This window comes from Delphinus delphis, chromosome 19 (assembly GCF_949987515.2).
Source record: "Delphinus delphis chromosome 19, mDelDel1.2, whole genome shotgun sequence".
NCBI classification, from domain to species: Eukaryota; Metazoa; Chordata; class Mammalia; order Artiodactyla; family Delphinidae; genus Delphinus; species Delphinus delphis.
The window spans coordinates 45,039,206-45,060,131 of record NC_082701.1 but is presented as its reverse complement, the minus strand read 5'-3'; the positions used below and the strand labels follow the sequence as shown (position 1 = coordinate 45,060,131).

The window sequence follows — 20,926 nt, the reverse complement described above, 5'->3', positions numbered from 1 at the left end:
TTTAAAAAAATCTTTTTCAATTTATTAGGTAAGAAATTATCTTCTACTTAACTTTGTATTTATTTCATTATGAGAACAATTGAACATTTTTTCCCATGTTTATTGACCATTTGCATGAGGTTTTTTGTTTAAATAAAATTGTCCTTTGCTTATTTTTATTTTGGATTTTCAAAATCTCATTGACTTTTATATAACACTGTTAATCCTTTGTCAGATATGTGGCAATTAGTTGTGTTTATAACTTTGATGCAGGAAAGTTTTACATTTTTATGTCATCAATGTATCAACCTCGCTTTAATCATTTCAATCTTTGAAATAGAATCAGCCATCCTTCCTCAGACCATGGCTGTAAATTCCCTCCTATCCTTCATTTTCTTAGCTATTCTCATGCATTTATTCTTCTTCCAAATGAAGATTAAAATCATCTGGCCAATTTAAAAAATCATGCTGGAATTTACCTTGGAATTTTGTTAAATTTAAAAATAATTTTGGTAAGAAATTATATTTTTAAAAAGTGGTCTTCTTGTGAAAATAATCATGATATGACTTTTTAACTTTATGAAAAAAATTTATGTCTCTTGGTAAAGTTTGTAGTTTGCTTCAGGTAGGACCTAAGCGTGATGGAGTGAAGTGGGGGGAATGTTCTGGGCAGGGTAACAGCATTTTTGAAGTCTCTGAGGTTAAAAAAAAAAAAAAGGTTTCATGACTTCCCTGGTGGTCCAGTGGTTAAGAATCTGCCTTCCAATGCTGGGGTTGGGGGTTTGATCCCTGGTCGGGGAACTAAGATCCCACATGTGGTGGGGGAACTAAACCTGCATGCCACAACTAGAGAGCCTGTGTGCTGCAACTAGAGAGAAGCCGGAAACAAAGAGCCTGCGCACCGCAACGAAGACCCAGCACAGCCAAAATAAAAGAAAAATTTTTAAAAAGGTTTCTATTATGAATGGTGGGATGTGAAACATTAATTGTGGTATTGTATACCACCCTCCTCCCCACTCAAGCAGAAAGTTTGTGCTGCCTAAGAAAAGAAATGTGGAGAGGTGGAAAGCAGAAATCACCTGCTAATCTCTGGCTTTTGTTTTTTCAAAAGCCTACTTGATATAACTTAAGATAGCAAACCAGGCACATGTTAGACCTCAGGAAAGTAAGAGACTGAGGTCTTGGTCTCCTTGCTGGCTGTCAGCTGGGGGCTGCCCTTAGCTCCTAGCGACCTTGGGTCTTTGTACAGCTTCAGAACCAGCAACAGAGTGTCAACTCTCTCACACTGCCATCGCTCTGACTCTTCTTCCATCCTTTCACCTTTCAGGGACCATAGCCAGAAAAGGTTATCTGCTTTTAAGGACACGTATAATCGATAGGGCCTACCTGGCTAATCCAGGACACTCTCCCTTTCTCAAGGTCCTTAATACTAATCATGTCTGCAAAATTCCTTTTGCCACTAAGGTAACATATTTACAGGTTCCAGGAATTAGGATATGGACGTCTTGGTGGGGGGAAACATTATTCAGCCTACCACAGTTAAATATTTAACAAATTCGGTGCTCCAAAGAAATAGTTAGACATAGGTGCTTTGGGGTGATAAACTAAATAAATAATAATAATAATGATATTTATTATTATTCACAATAAAAGAGATAGCCTGAGTTTCATATCTAAGAGAAATTGAAACTCCTATGTTCCCTCATTTATAGTTATTGTCAAAAGAGTGAGAACTCTTTTTCCTCCATGACTCTGTACCTTACAGAAACATGGGCATGAGGTGAGGTGGGATGTCTCAGAATCTACTTTATAATTTGTATGAGTCAGGATGTCAGGAGGAAGCAGATGACACACCAGTACTGGCTAATTTGAAGAGAGTTTAATAAAGGGACTATTTATGAAAGCATGGGCAGTACTTAGAATCCCAGGCCTAGTAACAATGGGGAGCTGCTACCACTTTTAGCCTGAAGAGGCAAGGGATGGAAGCAATTACTGGAACTTGGAGAAGACAGGAGAGGGAGAGGGCCACTTGACTAAAGGTACAGTGGCCTTTAGTCGAAGAACACAGCTAACCCACAGCAACCTGGCAGAGGGGAGAGCCAAAAGCAGAAGGAGAGCCTCCCTCTCCTTCTACCCACCAATCTCCTACTGGTGCCTCTCATTGGACAATCCCAAGAAGAAGCTAAAGGCCAAGGAGTCCATTGATTCAGTCTACTTTCTGAGGTACAGAGCGAGCTGGAGAAGAGAGGAGAGTAGATCTGGAGGGGCTGCATAAAGTAAGGGAGAGGCTTATTAAGTTACCATAGTTGAATGCTTTAAAAAAAGGTATCCCTACAGCCATCCTCAGCCACTTTTAACATCAAAACCTCACCTAGTATCTCCCACCTAGGACAAACCCCTGACTACAGGCTTGGACAGGCTGTACTGGTCTCTACCTGGCCGTGACCCCACCCAGACCCTGGCTGCTGAGTGGTCCTCCTCTCCCCGTCGGGATATGGTCTCCACCTCCATAAGATGGCCTTGGGTCAGATGGATAGTGACCCTTGTGGTCTTGTCCACAGCATTACAATTCTGAAACTACACGCCCCTTCAGCTGCGCTTCTTGCTGACTGCTATAGGCGATGTTAACCTTCTTCATGGGCCCTAGGTGCTGTTTCTCTGAGGGCTCCAACAAAGTGCTTAGACGCTGGCCAAGTGGAATGCTCCCCAGACCACACACGCTATGGCCTGGGTATAGTTAACATTGTCTGTGGCCTATGGGACCTGGTGGTCTGCCCCCTATACTGAGAGGTTCTCACCGCCGCCCACCCAACACATACACACCAGGTGGTCCGCCCCAGTTCAGAAGGCACTTGAAGGCTCCCACCCCCACCCCACCCCAGGAGCAGCACCCACAACTAGGCATTCTCCACCTCCTTGGCCTGGTCACCCCATCAGAGAGGTCTGTGATTCTGCCCTCTTTAGCCAAGGCCTCATCAGCTTGATCCAGCCACTGAAGGAGGGAAGCGGGGACCTGGAGGGAAGGAAGGAAAAGAAGCCAAAAAGGAAGGGGAGAGGCACCTGTGGGACGGCCAGGTAAAGGACTGAAAGACAATCAACGTGTTGCCACCACCTGATCAGGCACCGTGCAGAATAGTTTAGCCTTCTTGAAACGAAGACCCCTTTCCATCCATTCTTATCACATGAAAAATCCTAACATTAACATTAAGTGTAAAGAAGCAAAGCAAACATTCATCAAAAATTCATCACATTGTAGATAGGGAGCCTTTTTTTTTCTTTTTTTGATTGGCGTGATATAAGGTGTCCTTCCAAAACAGGGGTGCCTCATCCCTTCCCAGTTCACCCATATGATCCTGGTGGGGTCTGTCAGTTACTGTAAATTTCCCACCCTGGCCAGGAGGGGCATATCTCAGGATAGATCAAAACGAGTTTTCTTTCCTTGGTTTTTCCAAATTGGAACAGGAAAGAAAAATTCTTCTTTAGTTACTAAGCATCAGGCTTGCCCTGTAGAAAAAAACCTGTCTTTAGCCAGAAGGGCAAAGCCAAAGTGCAGAGGGAAGCAAACGTGAGAACTGGGAAGAGAAATAACATGAGAGAGCCCAGATGGTCATCCCGGAAGCCAGCCTGACTCCTGCCCCTTCTTCATTTGGTTACCTGAGTTAATCAATCTGCCCCCCTTTGCCTAAGGCAGTTTGATGGATTTCTGCCACTCACAGCCAAGGATCTTGAGTTGGGGTCATAGCATAATAGCTAACTGAATATGCTTTAAAATACGAGCAAGACAATAGTATCTAGAAACTCTGTTAACCTGGGGCGGTCTAACACTGCCCAGCCTTGCCTACCTTCGCTGGGCTAGGCTCAGTGAAGTATGTAGTGATGGCAGTGATGCTGGATGTGATGTTGTAGAGCCAGCTGATGCCAGTGATCACAACATGCAGGATATGCTCTCGGCTGTGGACGTAGTGATAGGCAGTACTAAAAACATGGGCAACTCCCTGTAGAGACAGAAAATTTAAATTGCCTTTTCTATTTAAAACACCAAAATAATTAGTAATGCATCAATTGGATTATCTTTTTAATTGATAATCTACTTCCTACAAATTATTCATCAATTCTCAAAAGGCAGTGTTCCAGATTCTACTATGAAAAAAGGATCAATCACAGTGAAATCAAAAGTAAGGAGAGATCTACCATAAGATCAACCTAACTTACTGTGTTTCCTGACAATCATCCAGTGAAATCTGTGATATGTGCTATCAGAAAATAGTGTCAGAAGAACAAGATAAACTTTGAAATGAGAAAAAAAGGTTTAAAAGCCAAGAACTGATGCCAACCTTGGACAGATGGGTAAGAGCTGCCCTGATCTGATGCAATATTAATGTCTGCATCTTTACAAGGCTACTGTCATCAGATCAGCAAGCAGTACAGGTGTGCTGGGTTCCAAGGCCTGCAACACGCTAGAGTACACCATCGTCTTAGATACGTAAAGAGAGCCTGTTCTACAGAGAAGGGACGGGAAGTCCTTAGAACCCATCTGTGGTCTTCTTGTCAAGAAACTCTAGGAACCAAAAATTCTTCAAAAATATCTGCATTTTATATTAGGACCCAAGGCATCTAAGGGTAACCCAGGAGCCTTTACCTCCAAGGGCTAGAGAGTCAATTTGGAATTCACTTTGACATATTCTCTAATAAGACCATAAATAGTTCACCTACTGATAGCTCCATACTCTTCCATTTTGCTTCTTAATATCTTCACATGATTCTTATTGTTAAAAAAGATGAAACTTATTATTAAAAAAGATGTCCAGGGAAAATGATTCTACCACTTTCCTCAGTTGTACATCCAGTAAATGAGAGGAGAAAAATTTAAATAATGGTAAATAAACATCAAGAGCATACAGGGGAACAAATGATAGCAACTTCCTGATTGCTGCTATGTCCCAGTCCATTGCCTCCATAAAGGTTTTCAATCTTCCTTCACTGAAATTTCTATTCATAAAATTAAATTTAAATGCTTGTAGAAATGGTCCAGTTACTTTATAGTCTTAAAAGTGCCTCTCCTTTTTGAGATCTAACATGAAAACACGAATACTCGAGAAACATTTAGGCTTTTCCTTCATTTTTTATCCTCAAAAATTGTAACACTGAAATAAGAACTATAGGAAGGCATATCATATTTAGAACCACTTGTGGAAACAGCAAAGGATTTCAAGGTACCACTATTAATAAAACATTAATATGTCCCTTCTAAAAGTTCATTCCTACTTTTTGGGTTTTAGTTAGTAGTCTAATAGTTGGATTTCAGTTCTATAGCAGAAAATGCTGTTCCTATGATTAATGCAATCAGACACATATTAACAATCTTCCCAGACAGGCTGAGACATAGATGGACAACTGAGGCTGAGTCCTCCCATGTGTAATGGGGAGCCTCTCCAAAGACTGATACAAGTATGATGACACTATCTGTATACATAGCTTCACTTTCATCTTTGTTTTTTAAAAAGTATAGAAGGAAAGACTTCCCTACCACAGACCTTGAAGAATTTTTCTGTGCCTTACCTGATAGAATTTGATCTCATGGGGTAGGAAGATGTTTATTTTCTGGGGATCTCTTAAGGTGTCGACAGCCAAGACCCCAAAGATCCTCATATATGCATCCTGAAGAGGCAGAGCCAGGAATGACCCATTTTGGTCGTTCTTCTTGCGGGAATGGTTCCAGAAAAAGATGTTCCCATGGTTCTGAACTTGGGGGACGTGTATTGGCTTCCCTTCATCCACTACTGTAAAGCTGAGAAATAGGAATATGAGGATGGGAGAAAGGCAACAGGAGGGGGCTTTAGATTAAACCATACAAGAAACTAGATCCAACCATTCATAATCATTAGTATTATATGTCAGAGAAGTGGACTCAGATAAAATTACCAGTTAGGAGAGTCTGACTTGAGAGAAAGATTTAAAAAATAAGCTTAATGGTGTGTATATAGAAGAAGAAAGATGTTGCTCAGAAAAAAATGAGGATGGATGAGCCAGATACAGTCAGATAGGGGGACACGATGGAAAGTGCAAGGAATTAATAGCGATTATATTGTTATAATGGTTGCAATATCCAGCTGCATTTGATGTGGGACTCTAAATGTTGTTGGGGAAAGACTGCTACAAAGGAAAATAATATCAATAAAAGTTGACATAGAGTAAAAAAAAAAAGCTTAGATCATAACAGAGAAAACATATATAAAAAGGATGCAGGAGACATAACTTACAGAGTAGGCAGAAATAATTGAACTGAAACTGTGAAGCAGAGTCCTTACATGGAAAATTAATGCCTAAGAGTGAACTCTAGAAACAACCAGGTGAAATCATCCAAGACTGGAAACCCATCACCTCCTGCTCTAGAAAGTTTGGTGATCTGAGGCATTTCTCTCTTGGGCAGCTAACTAGGATTTCAATGCTAGTTTACTTCACAAAAGGAATTATTTTTTTTAGAAGGGTGAAACCAACCTCTTCAAGATATTCTTACCTGATCCCCTTCATGTCCCTGTAGAGCACTTTGTTCAGTACAAATGGAGCATCGTCTAAAGTACAAGCTATGTTCTTCAATAGAACCTTCCCTCTATCAGGCAGTAGTAGGTTTTCTTCTAAGAGGGAAATGTGAGCACTGATCTTCTTATTTCCATGGGCTTCAGCATCCTATGGCAAAATGTTTCTGACCATTTATTTGCCAATAGCCAAAGAGCTATTCTCTTAATCATGTCTCCCTTCATTAGCCAGTTTGTGTATCTGAACCCGATAATTTAACTTTCCTGAATAAATGATGCAGATATTACCATTCATAGGCAGTGGGAGAAAAGCTGACACCACAGCTGTTCCTGAAACCTGAGATTTAGTGAGTGGAATAGATATACACTATGTCAATCAGACTAGTTTACTTAAAAAAAAAAAAACCTGCCAGGTCTACTTAAATTTAGAGGTTTAAAACTTGGATCCCTTTGAACCATACTCATGTTGTATGGGCTTCAGTTAAAAGTACTTATTTTAGAGGGCAACAAGATGACTTCATTTCATTCATATTTCTTAACCATCTACTATGATGTGAATATGGGAAAAAATGCTCTCAAGAAATTCTTAACATTGTTTGGCTATGACATTTGATTTACATCATTTCAGGAAAGGATTACTTGTGGATACAGATTGCAGACTTTACTCAACTACTATTTCTAATTAAAATAACTGAGAATTCGCTGTACCTAAAATATTATAACAATATTATATGTTAACACATATATTAAATATGCCCATAAATTGGGGACATGAGAGACACTTTCTCTGATATTTGTCTCCTCTTTCTGTGTACTTGGGTTTGCTCTTTGTGCTTTTCTTTTCCCTTCTGCCTTGATTCCTCCTTTTCTACATAGAAGATCAATAGGCTAACTAACAAAGATGTATTAAGATGTATCTTAGGGTGGGCTTCCCTGGTGGCGCAGTGGTTAAGAATCTGCCTGCCAACGCAGGGGACATGGGTTCGAGCCCTGGTCTGGGAAGATCCCACATGCCGTGAAGCAACTAAGCCCGTGCGCCACAACTACTGAGCCTGCGCTCTAGAGCCTGTGAGCCACAACTACTGAGCCCGTGTGCCACAACTACTGAAGCCCACACGCCTACAGCCCATGCTCTGCAACAAGAGAAGCCACCGCAATGAGAAGCCCGCGCACTGCAACAGAGTAGCCCCCGTTCACCGCAACTAGAGAAAGCCCGCACACAGCAATGAGACCCAACACAGTCAAAAATAAATAGTTTTTTAAAAAAAGATGCATCTTAGGGTACTGCAGATCTCTGAAGCAAGTTGGAGCAATATCTTTTTTTCTTGATTGTCCTCCTGTTGCTGGTCACATCATTTCCAACTATATTGGAAAATTCAGCCATTCAGGAGATGATTCCCATAATCAAGTGCTGCTATTTAGCTGAGATGAACAACATAGTTTCCCTGGATCAATGGAAGCTGTGATATATGTAGAAGACAGCCATGCTATTTCTGCCTGGAAAGAGCAGCAAGCTGGGAGTGTCTGAGGTAGCAGTAGAGCTGTGGACAGTGGTCCATCCAGGTCATGTATTTTAAGTGACAGGATTCTGTGATAGTCTCAGATTGTTTCTAGGCAGTGCTATGAAATATAGTGTCATGTTGGATTCTACTTTATAATGACTTTATGATTTAAATAGTTCCTTTTAAAACTGACTCCCAAAACATCATGCAAGGGAAATGTAGCTTAAACTGCATGTACATCTCCTCATGGCTATTTTTTTTTTTTAACATCTTTCTTGGAGTGTAATTGCTTTACAATGCTGTGTTAGTTTCTGCTGTATAACAAAGTGAATCAGCTATATGTATACATATATCCCCATATCCCTTCCCTCTTGCGTCTCCCTCTCACCCTCCCTATCCCACCCCTCTAGGTGGTCACAAAGCATCGAGTTGATCTCCCTGTGCTATGCAGCTGCTTCCCACTTGCTAGCTATTTTACATTTGGTAGTGTATATATGTCCATGCTACTCTCTTACTTCGTCCCAGCTTACCCTTCCCCCTCCCCATGTCCTCAAGTCCATTCTCTACGTCTGCGTGTTTATTCCTGTCCTGCCCCTAGGTTCATCAGAACCTTTTTTTTTTTTTAGATTCCATATATATGTGTTAGCATACGGTATTTGTTTTTCTCTTTCCGACTTACTTCACTCTGTATGACAGACTCTAGGTCCATCCACCTCACTACAAATAACTCAATTTCGTTACTTTTTATGGCTGAGTAATATTCCATTGCATATATGTGCCACATCTTCTTTAACCATTCATCTGTCGATGGACACTTAGGTTGCTTCCATGTTCTGGCTATTGTAAATAGTGCTGCAATGAACATTCCTCACGGTTTTTGTTTTTTGGGGGTTTTTTTGGCGGTACACGGGCCTCTCACTGTTGTGGCCTCTCCCGCTGCGGAGCACAGGCTCCGGATGCGCAGGCTCAGCGGCCATGGCTCACGGGCCCAGCCGCTCCGCGGCATGTGGGATCTTCCCGGACCGGGGCACAAACCCATGTCCCCTGCATCGGCAGGCAGACTCTCAACCACTGCGCCACCAGGGAAGCCCACGGTTGTTTTTTAATGTCACTTTATTGTCTGTTCTAGGCTTATCTGACTTTTGGCACAAATGAAATTAGGAATCCCAAGACATAATTTTATTTCTTCTACCTTTCCTCTCTGCTTGCCAACTTGCAATCATTCCAGTTGCAACTTTACTAGGCTTTGGGTCATTGTAAAGTATCGGAGTGAATAAAACATCTATAGCAGCAATTTCTCAAGAGAATTTAGTGTGTTCCTCCTTTGTAACCATTGCACATCACCTATTGTAAGAAAATTTTTCTCTTGTATATCATTTTAGAAAACACACCTGGGTGAGGGCCTTAAAGGTCTCTGCGTACACTGGCTCCAGGGATACCCCACTTGTCTCTGCAGCACGTTGGATTTGGTGCAGCCACTTTTGTCTGGCACAATTTCTCAGACTCTCAACACGGCTCCTTTCTAAAGTATTCATCAGAAACTCCACAACGCTTTCCAGAACTTGATCTTCATTGCCCCTGAGTTCAGATACAACCAATTCTATGTATTTCTGAAACTGTTTGGAAGACAACCTCACTTCGTGACCAGGGTGTGGCTTTGGAAATTGGATGTGTAGTTTAGCTAAAAGACATAAATACAAAACCAAGAACTAATCAAAAGTTCATTCATCTGTGGGGGAAATTTTCATTCTCCTCTCTTACAGCAAATTGAAGCCTCTGACAACTGCTTCCCATGGAAAACCAGGCATATCAAAGGCACCTCAAGTCCACTGGAACATCTTACAGTGACTTCCTATACTGAACTCAAGATGACTCTTATGTCATCTGTTATTGTTTTGTTTTAATTGTACCACTCAGCCAGGTGAAACCTTATAACATCATCCTTAGGTCCCTTAAATTCTAGAATCCATCGTGTCCAACTCCTTCATTTTACCCATGTGGACACCTGACTCTATAGAGGTTCAGTAACTTGCCCATGGTCTTGTGACCGTTTAGTGAAAGATCCAGTATTGGAACCCAGCTCTCCTGACCATTGTGTAGTATCTTTTCCTCTGTGGAACATAGTTCTCTGTTATGACGTTTTCCCATCTTGTAAGTGGAAACCACCTCATTATGCCTTTTGAAGCTTCATTAAGTAAATTGTCTTTGGAGGCAGTCTAAGACAAGTAGTGTAGTATAATGTACAGTTTGTAGAAGGCATAGTTAATGAAGAACACATGACAGTTGATAAACTTAGGTACCTTTGAAGATCAATGTATTGGTTACGTTCATTTCTGAAAGGGTTGAAGACCTTAACTAACTCTGATTGCTCTTTCCCTCATGTACTACATACTTCAAGAATTTGAAATCTGTTATGCTAAAGTAATCAGATAAATCCTTAAACCCAGTGAAGAGCAAAATCATTTATACTGGGATCTAAGCAAATGAAGGAGAGAACTTATTACATTAGAATAAGATTTTTAGTAGCTTTTGATTGAGAAGAATCAATCAGAAGAGAAAAATATAATATAGGATAAGAAAAAGTCATTAAGGAGAATAAGAAGTTAAGTAACTTCAGGGGAAACTTGCAAGCCATTCAGACTTGAGAGGTGAATCAGACCTTGTAGAAGCGGAAAGATAAAACAAGAAGGGAAAATAGGCAGAACTGTGGAGTGGTTTGGATTCTTTTAACCCCAAGAGCATGGGTAGCCAGGTACACAAAAGGAATCTAACTAAGTACAGTTAAGGTCTTGGACAACAATTCAACTCCTGATTGCTCTGACATTTTCTATATTCCCACCAGCAATGCACAAGGGTTCCAATTTCTCCATATCCTTGCAAACACTGTTATTTTCCATTTTAAAAATTATAGTCATACTACATGAGCAACAAAAGCAAAAATAAATTAGTGGGGCTACATCAAACTAAAAACCTTCTGCACAGCAAAAGTAGCCACAAAATGAACACCTACAGTATGGGAGAAAATATTTGCAAATCATATATCTGATAAGGGGTTAATATCCAGAATACATAAGGAACTCATACAACTCAATAGAAACAAAAAATCTGGTGGAAAAATGGGCAGAGGAACTGAATAGATACTTTTCCAAAGAAGACATGCAAATGACCAAAGGTGCATGAAAAGATGCTCAAACATCATTAATCATCGGGGAAATGCAAATCAAAACCACAATGAGATATCACGTCACACTTGTTAGAATGACTCTCATCAAAAAGACAAGAGATAACAAGTGTTGGTAAGGATGTGAAGAAAAGGGAACCCTTGTGGACTGTTGGTGGGAATGTAAATTGGTATAGTTACTGTGGAAAACAGGTGGAGGTTCCTCAAAAAATTAAAAATAGAACTACCAAATGATCCAGGAATCCTACTTCTGGCTATATATCTGAAGGAAATAAAATCACTATCTCGAAGGGATATCTGCATCTCATATTCATTGCAGAATTATTCACAATAGCCAAGATATGGAAACAACCTAAGCGTCTGTCAACGAATTAATGGATAAAGAATCATGGTGTGTGTGTGTGTGTGTGTGTGTGTGTGTGTGTGTGTGTGTATGACATATGAATTATATATATATGTATGTATATATGTGAATGACACATATACCATGGAATATTACTGAGCCATGGGAAAGAAGGAAATCCTGTCATTTGCAACAACATGGATGGACCTTGAGGGCATTATGCTAAGAGAAATAAGTCAGACAAACACAAATACTGTATGATCTCACTTATATGTGGAATCTAAAAAAGCCAAACTCACAGAAACAGGGTGTAGAATGGTAGTTGCCAGGGGCTGGGGGTGGGGGAAATGGGGAGATGTTGGTCAAAGTGTACAAGCTTTCATTATAAGAAAAGTTCTGGGATTCTAAATGTACAGCATGGTGATTATAGTTAATATTGCGTTGTATACTTGAAAGTTTCTAAGAGAGGAGATCCTAAATGTTCTCATCACAAAAAAAGAAATGGTATTGTGTGAGGTGATGGAAGTATTAACTAAGCTACTGTGGTAATCATTTCACAATATATGTGCATCAAATCAATACATCGTACATCTTAAACTTACACAATGTTACATGTCAATTATATCTCAATAAAGCTCAAAAAAAATTATAGCCACACTAGTAGGTGTGAAGTGGTATCTCATGGTTTTAGACCAACCAGTGTTTTAACTGTATATATGCCATAATACCGGGAAACTTGAAGCCAAGTTGTTACCACAACTTAAGAAAATTCTTACATTTTTACCTTTCTTCATAGATTCCTTTTCCATTCCCTCCTTGTATGTATACAAGAGTTCATCAACTTCATTCAGATCCAGGAAGCCTGAGCTATCACAGTCCCACTTCTGAAAGAGGGCATTTAGGAGAAGTCCCCGTCGGACTTGGGAAGCATTTTGTCTAGCCTAGGATACAAACAGGATAACAAAGCACAGAAGATACACCGTATTGTGCTAGCTGGCATCTTAGGCTTATTCCCCCCAAAGTGCAGCACTTTTTATAGAAACAGCTTTGCTTTGGGACTAAGCATAAATATGAATGGTAAAATGAAGCATTTAATTTTTTATTATTTAAAAAAATTTTTAATTAAAAAAATTTTTTAAATGAAGCATTTAATTTTAGTTCTCTAAATATCATTTCTTTGTTTCACCTTAAGCCAAGAAGCAGGCATTCTCTGCATTGAGCTAAAACACATTAATTTAGGAAGGGGACTCACTCCTTGAGAATCTTTGATTCATTCCTTTCCACTCCCTTACTAGTTGTTCAAGAATGTGATAAAACATGGGGTGCTCTGCCTGGCTTCTTGATGGAATATGTTTTGTAGTAAAGGGGGTTGGATGGCAGTGTTCAAACAACAAAAAAATGACTGTGTTCAAAAATTCTTTTTTATATTTAACATTGACCTAACTTGATATTAATTTTATTTACTGTTTAGACTTTTTTACTAGATTATGTCAACTAGACAGTAATTTAATTTTGTTGCTAAAAGAAAGTGAACATATACCATTTGATTAAATGGGGGGAATAGCAGTTGAGGAGGCAAAAGGAATATCAACTCTAGATTAGGTTGAGAAGACTCATAAGACTGATAAGTTTACTGAATATGCCTGGTGAACCTGATTTATGTGTTTCGTATAAGAGTACATAAGTTGTTTATATCAGCTAATGTGTTTGCATTTATCACCTAAGTAAGTAGTAATTTCTTAAGAAATATGTACTACCTTGGTGCACATGAATAAAAATATATATTCAAGCCACAACTGTACCCCTACGTATGTGCATTTGCAAATGCACTCACACAGCAGACAGTGCGCACACACACACACACACACACACGCACACAAACACACATCTTTGTATATACACATTTCTGTTCCTCGGAATCTGCTCTTCCAGCTTCAGAGGAGCAAAAACACAGCTGTAAAATAAACCATCACCTGCCATCAGAAATCATGTTCTTACTAGGAGAATGAGTTCTCTGGAGTGTGATCTTAGAATATTTGACATTCAAATGAAGTATTTAATGGCCATGCTGGTTGAACTAAAGGGATAGGTTTGGTTGTAAGTTATTTAAGAAGAGCTAGACTAGGAGCAACTGAGATTGATAGATTTATTTATAATAGTGACCTCACCTGTTTTACTGATAAATAATATTACTCACCTCTTCTAAGCCACTCCTTTTCTCTTCTTTTGTTTCAACAAAGCCCTTCTTAAAAAAGGAGGTGAGGGCTTCGCTGACACTCAAGGGGGCATCTTCACCAACAAATGTCTCCAGGAGTTGCACAAACTGGAGCAGATTGAAGGAAACTCCATTGAAGGCACTCCTACCTTTTATTTCCTTGTAAGACTGAATATTTCTGATCATCGAGTGTAGGTCTATCAAGGAAGAAACATACATCAAACAGTGAAGTGAACAATTTTATCAAAGTTCTGGAAAATATACGAGTACTTATTGTAATGGACATCTGCTCCTTTTTTTCCTGTCAGGAATTCATGCTCCCTTCATGAGTTCAGCACCCTCCTTTTTTGATTTAGGAAAACATCTCTCCCCCATTGTCAGTTTAGATGTATCAGGTAGTTCTGAGCTTCCTCCATCCTTGCTTCAAGGATGGCCATGTGATATAGGTCCGGCCAATGATTCACATAGGACAGCAATGGAATCCACTATAGGCCAATGAGAATCAGCCCCAGAACTCTTGGGGCAACTACTGGGGGAGAATCACTCTTCTTATATTCTGATTCCTGAACTAGTATGATGTAGGCTTAGAGATGCCCTCATGGACATCTTTGCCACAATACAGTGAAAACTAAAACTGAAAGTTACACAGAGAAGAACAGGGCTGAGAGGCAAAGAGACACTGTCCTGCTGCTATTATTGAGCTCTTGGATTCAGCTGTGCCTGAAGCCAGCTGCAGTCTGGACTCACTAGTTAAATAAGTCTGTAAATACCACCACTACCACCTCTCCCCCAAAGAGTCTTGACTAATATATTTATCTTGAAGCTCAATGTTATAATATGAAGCATATTTCATGAAAAAGTCCAGTGATTTATGTTTGATTTATTAACTAATTCAATCGTTCATGCCCTTATGCTTCCCATATGAGATTTGATGTGACTTAAAAAGGATCACCCATGCAACTGTTAAAATGGTAAAGCAAAACTGAGATAAAGAAGTAAGACCAGGGGAAGAGGAACATGAATTAGCAGGCAACAAGAGCTTAATCAATGCCATGTAATTCCATGAAATATTTGGAGGATAGAAATCTGTTATTTGATCCATGCTTAAATGAGAAAAAAATTACAGATAGGTGGAAAATATCTTGATCTTATAAGTTCTACTACTTGTTAATGAAAGGTAAAATGATAAAATAGTACTTCTTGGGATAATTGTTGTTAAAGACATGGTTTACTGAGAGCTAACATCTACTCTTTATTGTCTCTGTTGAGTAGATCTTCCTTTGTAAGTCTTCAAAAACAAGATAGATCCTCACCTGCCTCGCATATTTGGATGTGGAACTACCAGGGAGAGGAATAGCTGGAATGATTTCTATTTTTCTAATATCTAACATCTGATTCCCTTTGTATACCTTGATGATAGCTTCAAAGTGGTTTCAGGGCCATTTAACAGTAAAAAGAAAAAAAAAATTGGATACGGCCCTCTGTAGCCGCAGGTTCTGCATCTGTGGATTCAACTGTGGATCAAAAATATTCAGAAAAAAAATTTCCAGAAAGTTCCAAAAAAGCAAAACTTGAATTTGCCACATACTGGCAACCATTTACATAGCATTCACATTGTATTTATAACTATTTACATAGTGTTTACATTGTATTAGGTATTAAACGTAATCTAGAGATGATTTAAAGTATATGGGACGATGTGCACTGGTTATATGCAAATACTATTCCATTTTACATAAGGGACTTGAGCATCCCTGAATATTGGTATTCATGGGGGGAGCTCTGGGGGGTGGTTTCCATGGAAAAAACCCCTGCAGGTACTGAGGGACAACTGTATTAATGCATATGTGTTAAAGAGCATTCATCAATAGCACTGCATGTACACTACCACCCAAAACAGTCATCGTGAATATGTTTAGATCCATCAGCTCAGGGACACAATAATGCAAGTATCACTCTGCCATTGTGCCTTGGCTAAGTCCAGTCCTTATCATCGTGTACCACAGTAAATTAAGTTCATCAATTAGAGTGCCATCTATTCTTCCTGGTTTTGTTGTTAACATGTACCTGTGAACCTGGAGTTACCATAGATTAAGTTTGCCTGTTCCTCCTCTTCACATTTGGCATACTTCGTGTTCCAGTTACAAGTCAAAAGTTCACCTATAAAATACACGTTCCATAATATAGCCAGCGTAACTTCACTTTCATAATGGTTTTGCTCTAGAGTATGAATGAAAGGAGGATTAAATGAGAAGTTACCTGACCATGATTTTCCTTCTATTTTTTGGGACTTGGGTTCACAGGATTTGTCTCTCTGAACTTCCTTTTTTTCAGTTTCTAAAAGGTACAAAATAAAATGCCTATGAGTTGGACATTATATACTCTATTATATATTCTAAAGTTAATAAATGAGAGAAATGCCTTGCATATAGAACACAAAAACTTTCTTTCAGGTCCTTTCCTATATATGCTGTATCATAATGGTATCACTTAATAACTTTAGTTTTTGGGAGCAGCTCTGTGACAAAGGCTATTTGTTGTACCCAAATTTTGCCATGCAAATTAAGGGCTATATTTCCTAGCCTCCCTGGCAGCTAGGTGTCACTATATGCCTAAATTCCGACTAATGAGTTGTGACGGGAAATGATGTAATACCTATCCTTTCTCCTCACCTGGTGGTCAGAATGTGGACATGGTGGTGAGCTATCTTGGACCATGTGGTTGGAGGAGACACAAGACAGAAAGAGCTTGAGCCTCTGCTGATTTCATGGGGCTGAGCTGTCATATAAATTTTGACTTTTACATGAGAAACAAAGAAACTCCTGTCTTGTTTAGACATTGTTATTTTGTTTTGCTTTTGTTTGGTTTTTTAGACACTGTTATTTTAGATCACTGTTACAGATAGTCAAAATTAAGTCCTCACTAATAATACATCTGACTGAATAGAAACTTCACTAACTTTTTAAGCTGTATCCCTACTATGCAGGGAGAGCCAGAAATTAGCAGTCTTATTTCATGGAGAAATAAATATAATGCTGAAAAAAATGAAAGATTTAAAATTAGTTAATGTTAGTGTAGAATCTAGAACATAGGTTACCCATCTCTTAGGAGTTTTAAATAATAATTTTCTTTGGGACTGTAGAACTTTAGAATTAAAAAATTATGCCTAACTGAGGTCTTAAGTGGCATTGAGATTGGTTCTCTAAAAGATTAGAATTCTTCAACAAAAAGGGCATAAATTGGCATAGGGAATTCAGAGGAAAAGTCTTCTTCAGAATAAATATTTGAAATGTGGGGTGCTTTCAGTCTTAAATATGACCTCCAGAAACTCTTATATACAACTGAAAAAAGTGAGATACTTTTAAAATTTGAAATAAAAGAAATTTATTTCTTTTATTCTGATATCAGACACCACAGTTAAAATAAAAGGGCTTCTACTGCCTTTTCAGAGGTCCAATGAAAATTTCTACATGTAACATTACCAGATTTCTTCCTTACAAATGGGCTTCTAGTGTTAAAGCAATTCTAGGTAAATTGATAATAGAGACTTTCTGGTTTGCAGGTAATTGATTACTCAAGGTCTAGACTCATGTTGAGTAGCAAAATATATCTGAAGATTGCATGACCTTATATGTCAGGAAGAGATCCTAATTGAAATGAATATTTCCTGAAAGGACTTTAAAAACCACTCTACAAAGCAAGGAGCTGATGTAGAAGAACTATATTAATACCTGAAAGATGACCTTTTCTGCTTGATACTGAAATTTTCTCTTGCAGTTCAGGACTCATGAATAGTTGCTCTTCATAGATTTGCCCCTGAGTCCTTTCTTCCTGTGGAAGGATTTCAGTGTACTCAAAGGAAATAGCCTCCCTAGATTTTTCACTTTCTCTTAAGATACTACCTTTTCTTGATTGTGAAGTTGAGTCTATGTCCTCTTGTTTTTCTGGAATTGTCTCTATGGGTGGCTGTTGTTCCGCAGTTGACCCTCTGAGTGGTCCTTGTTCTACTACTGACTCTCTGTGTGCTCCTTGTTCTGCAACTGACCCTCTGTGTGGTCCCTGTTCTAATACTGACTCTCTATGTGGTCCCTGTTCCTCAGGTGACCCTCTGTGTGATCCTTGTCCTGTTGTTGACTCTTCATGCTGTCCTTGTGCTGTTACTGATTCTCCGTAAAGTCCTTGCTCTGCAGCTGGTTCAGTGTGGATTCCTGGTGGTTCTCCTTGTTCTGTTATTGACTCAATATGTGGTCTTTGTTCTATTATTAACTCTCTACTTGATCCTTGTTCTGGAGTTGACCCTGTGTAGGTTCGTCGTTTTGCTACTGATTCTTTGTTCAGTTCTTGCTCTCCAGTTGACTCTTTGTCTTGTTCTTTGGTTGAAATTCTGTTTGGTTCTTGGTTTGCAGTTGTCCCTCTCTGCTGTTCTGGTGGGCTTTGTGGTAGTGTTGATTTTCTATGTTTATCATGTTTATGTTGATCTTCTGGATTTGCTAATAATTTACTCTGGCTTTTGCTAGCATGTTTTGTATGTTTGCTAGCATGTAATGTATTCATCTCTAAGAGTACTTTGTCAAAGTCTTCATAAATGTGCTTCTGATTATCCATGTCTCCCCAGAACTCAGGCAAGTCTATCTCTCCAAATTCAACAAATGGCCCTAACACAGAAAACAAAACATTTACCTAAACAATTGATCTTATAGTGTAGAATCAGAGCTAGTAAATTAATGTAAAAAAGCAATGGGCTGTGATGACCTAGATGGGTGGGATGGGAGGGGTGTGAGGGAGGACCAATAGGGAGGGAATATATGTATACGTATAGCTGATTCCCTTCATTACACAGCAGAAGCTAATACAACATTGTAAAGCAATTATACTCCAATTAAAAAAAAATCTATATGGGAAAAGAAACTGAAAAAGAATGGATTTATGTATATGTATAACTGAATCACTTTGCTGTACACCTGAAACTAACACAACATTGTAAATCAACTATACTCTATTATAAAATAAAAATTACAAAAAAGCAATCAGCACAGTGACTGTAATATAGACCTATTGCTTTAAATAAATATCAGTTACCTTTCCCAGCAACCCAATAAAAAAAAAAAGGTATCTAAAGGAACATAAAAGATGCTCACTACTGTAAATTAGAAATAATCCCTTCCTAAAAGGTATGGTTTTGGAAATGAACATGATTCTTCTTTTGCTACTAGGAGAGTTGCTTAGACTTCCAAGGCAAATAGAATTTATCCTCTACTCTTAGTCCTCCCACAGTAAGCATAGCATGGGGCTGAGGAAAGCGACAAATGTCTTTCACCTCATATACCTTTTCAGTATCTGCAATACCAAAATAAGAGCAAAGTTCTATGATAATCTTTCACTGAGCTATATTTTTCCAATATTCATTTTCTCTCCCTTCCCTCTTCCCTCCCTTTCTTCTTCATTCCTCAATTCTTTTTCTCCACAACTTATGTGGACACCTGGTTCAGAATTCTAGGGAAAGATTGGATAGCACTCATGAGAATCCCACTGTTAAACAACAAAACAACCCTGATATCCAGGACTACAGAAAATGGGACTCATGCCACAAGATTGTACCCCTTCCTCCCAAAACAGTTAGTATTTAAGTTCTAAAACTGTGATTCCCACAATTTTCAGGATACTCTATGTACATTATCCATAGATTTTTAAGTATCCAAGTAATAAATTTTCACACAAGTAAAATATTCACTTTCTTTGGAAAACTCATCCATTCAAAGACCTTCTCTTTAAAAAATAAAAATATAAATCACAATCCTTTTGTTTTGGGAGTAATATAAAAAAGATATTTTACTGTATAAGTACAGTAGAGGTGTACAAGTAAAAGTGCTTGAGAGAGAGAGGTGTGGCCAAGAGGCCAGATTAGGAAGACCACGAGGTCACCTCCTTCCTTGGGCACACCAAAATTACAACTATTTACAGAGCGACTATCCAGGAAATCAGAAAAGATTTTCTGCAACTAAAGACATAAAGAAGGAACCACTATAAGACAGGCAGGAGGGGCAGAGATGTGGTATAATCAAGACCCACACCCTTGGGTAGGTGACCCACAAACAAGAGGATAATTACAATTGCAGAGGTTCTCTGCAAGGAGCAAGGGGTCTAACTCCCACGTCAGAATCCTAGACTGGAGGTCCTGCCCCAGAACATCTGGCTTTGAAGGGCAGCAGGGCCCTTAAAGACTGGTACCTGGAAACTATAAGACATTGATGAAAGAAATTGAAGATGACACAAATGGAAAGATACACTGTGCTTATGGACTGAAAGAATCAATATTGTTAAAATGACTATATTACCCAAGGCAATCTACAGATTCAGTGCAATCTCTATCAAAACAACAATGGCATTTTTCACAGAACTAGGACAAATAATTCTGAAATTTTTATAGAAACACAAAAGACCCTGAATAGCCAAAACAAACTTGAGAAAGAAGAATCTGGAGCTATCGCACACCCTGATTTCAAAATTACAGGGAATTCCCTGAGGTTTGGTGGTTAGAACGTTGCACTTTCACTGCCAAGGCCATGGGTTCAATCCCTGGGCAGGGAACTAAGATCCCACAAGTCGTGCAGTGTGGCCAAAAAAAACCCCCAAAACCCAAACAAACAAACAAACAAAAGCTATGGTAATCAAAACAGTATGGTACTGGCACAAAACTGGCATGTAGATCAATGGAACAGAATAGAGAGACCAGAAATCAACCCACACTTATATCGTCAATTAATCTACAACAAAGAAGGCAAGAGTATACAATGGGGAAAGACAGTCTCTTCAATAAATGGTGTTGGGAAAACTAGACAGCTACATGCAAAAGAATCAAGCTGAATTACTTTCTCACACCATGTACAAAAATAAAATTAAAATGGATTAAAGACTTAAATTTAAGACCTGAATCCAATTAAACTCCTAGAAGAAAACATTGGCAGTAGGCTCTTTGACATCTGCCTCAGTGATGTATTTTTGGATATGTCTCCTTAGGCAAGTGAAACAAAAGCAAAAATAAACAAATGGAACAGCATCAAACTAAAAAGCTTTGGCACAGCAAAGGAAACTATCAACAAAACAAAAAGACAGCCTAATGAATGGGGAAAGATAGTTATAAATGATATATCTGCTAAAGGGTTAATATCC

At 38.9% G+C, this 20,926-nt stretch overlaps 1 protein-coding gene across 1 annotated transcript in view; it reads right to left on the bottom strand.

Annotated features, from left to right (window-relative positions):
• Positions 1-20,926, bottom strand: part of EFCAB5 (EF-hand calcium binding domain 5) — a 96,644-nt gene that overhangs the window by 17,652 nt on the left and 58,066 nt on the right. The window contains exons 10-18 of the mRNA XM_059998406.1: positions 17,488-18,411; positions 16,016-16,093; positions 15,824-15,916; positions 13,739-13,953; positions 12,326-12,482; positions 9,409-9,698; positions 6,497-6,666; positions 5,539-5,767; positions 3,822-3,974 (exon numbers count right to left, since the gene is read on the bottom strand). Coding sequence (XP_059854389.1) covers positions 3,822-3,974; positions 5,539-5,767; positions 6,497-6,666; positions 9,409-9,698; positions 12,326-12,482; positions 13,739-13,953; positions 15,824-15,916; positions 16,016-16,093; positions 17,488-18,411 — 2,309 coding nt within the window. The remainder of the gene's footprint in view (positions 1-3,821; positions 3,975-5,538; positions 5,768-6,496; positions 6,667-9,408; positions 9,699-12,325; positions 12,483-13,738; positions 13,954-15,823; positions 15,917-16,015; positions 16,094-17,487; positions 18,412-20,926) is intronic.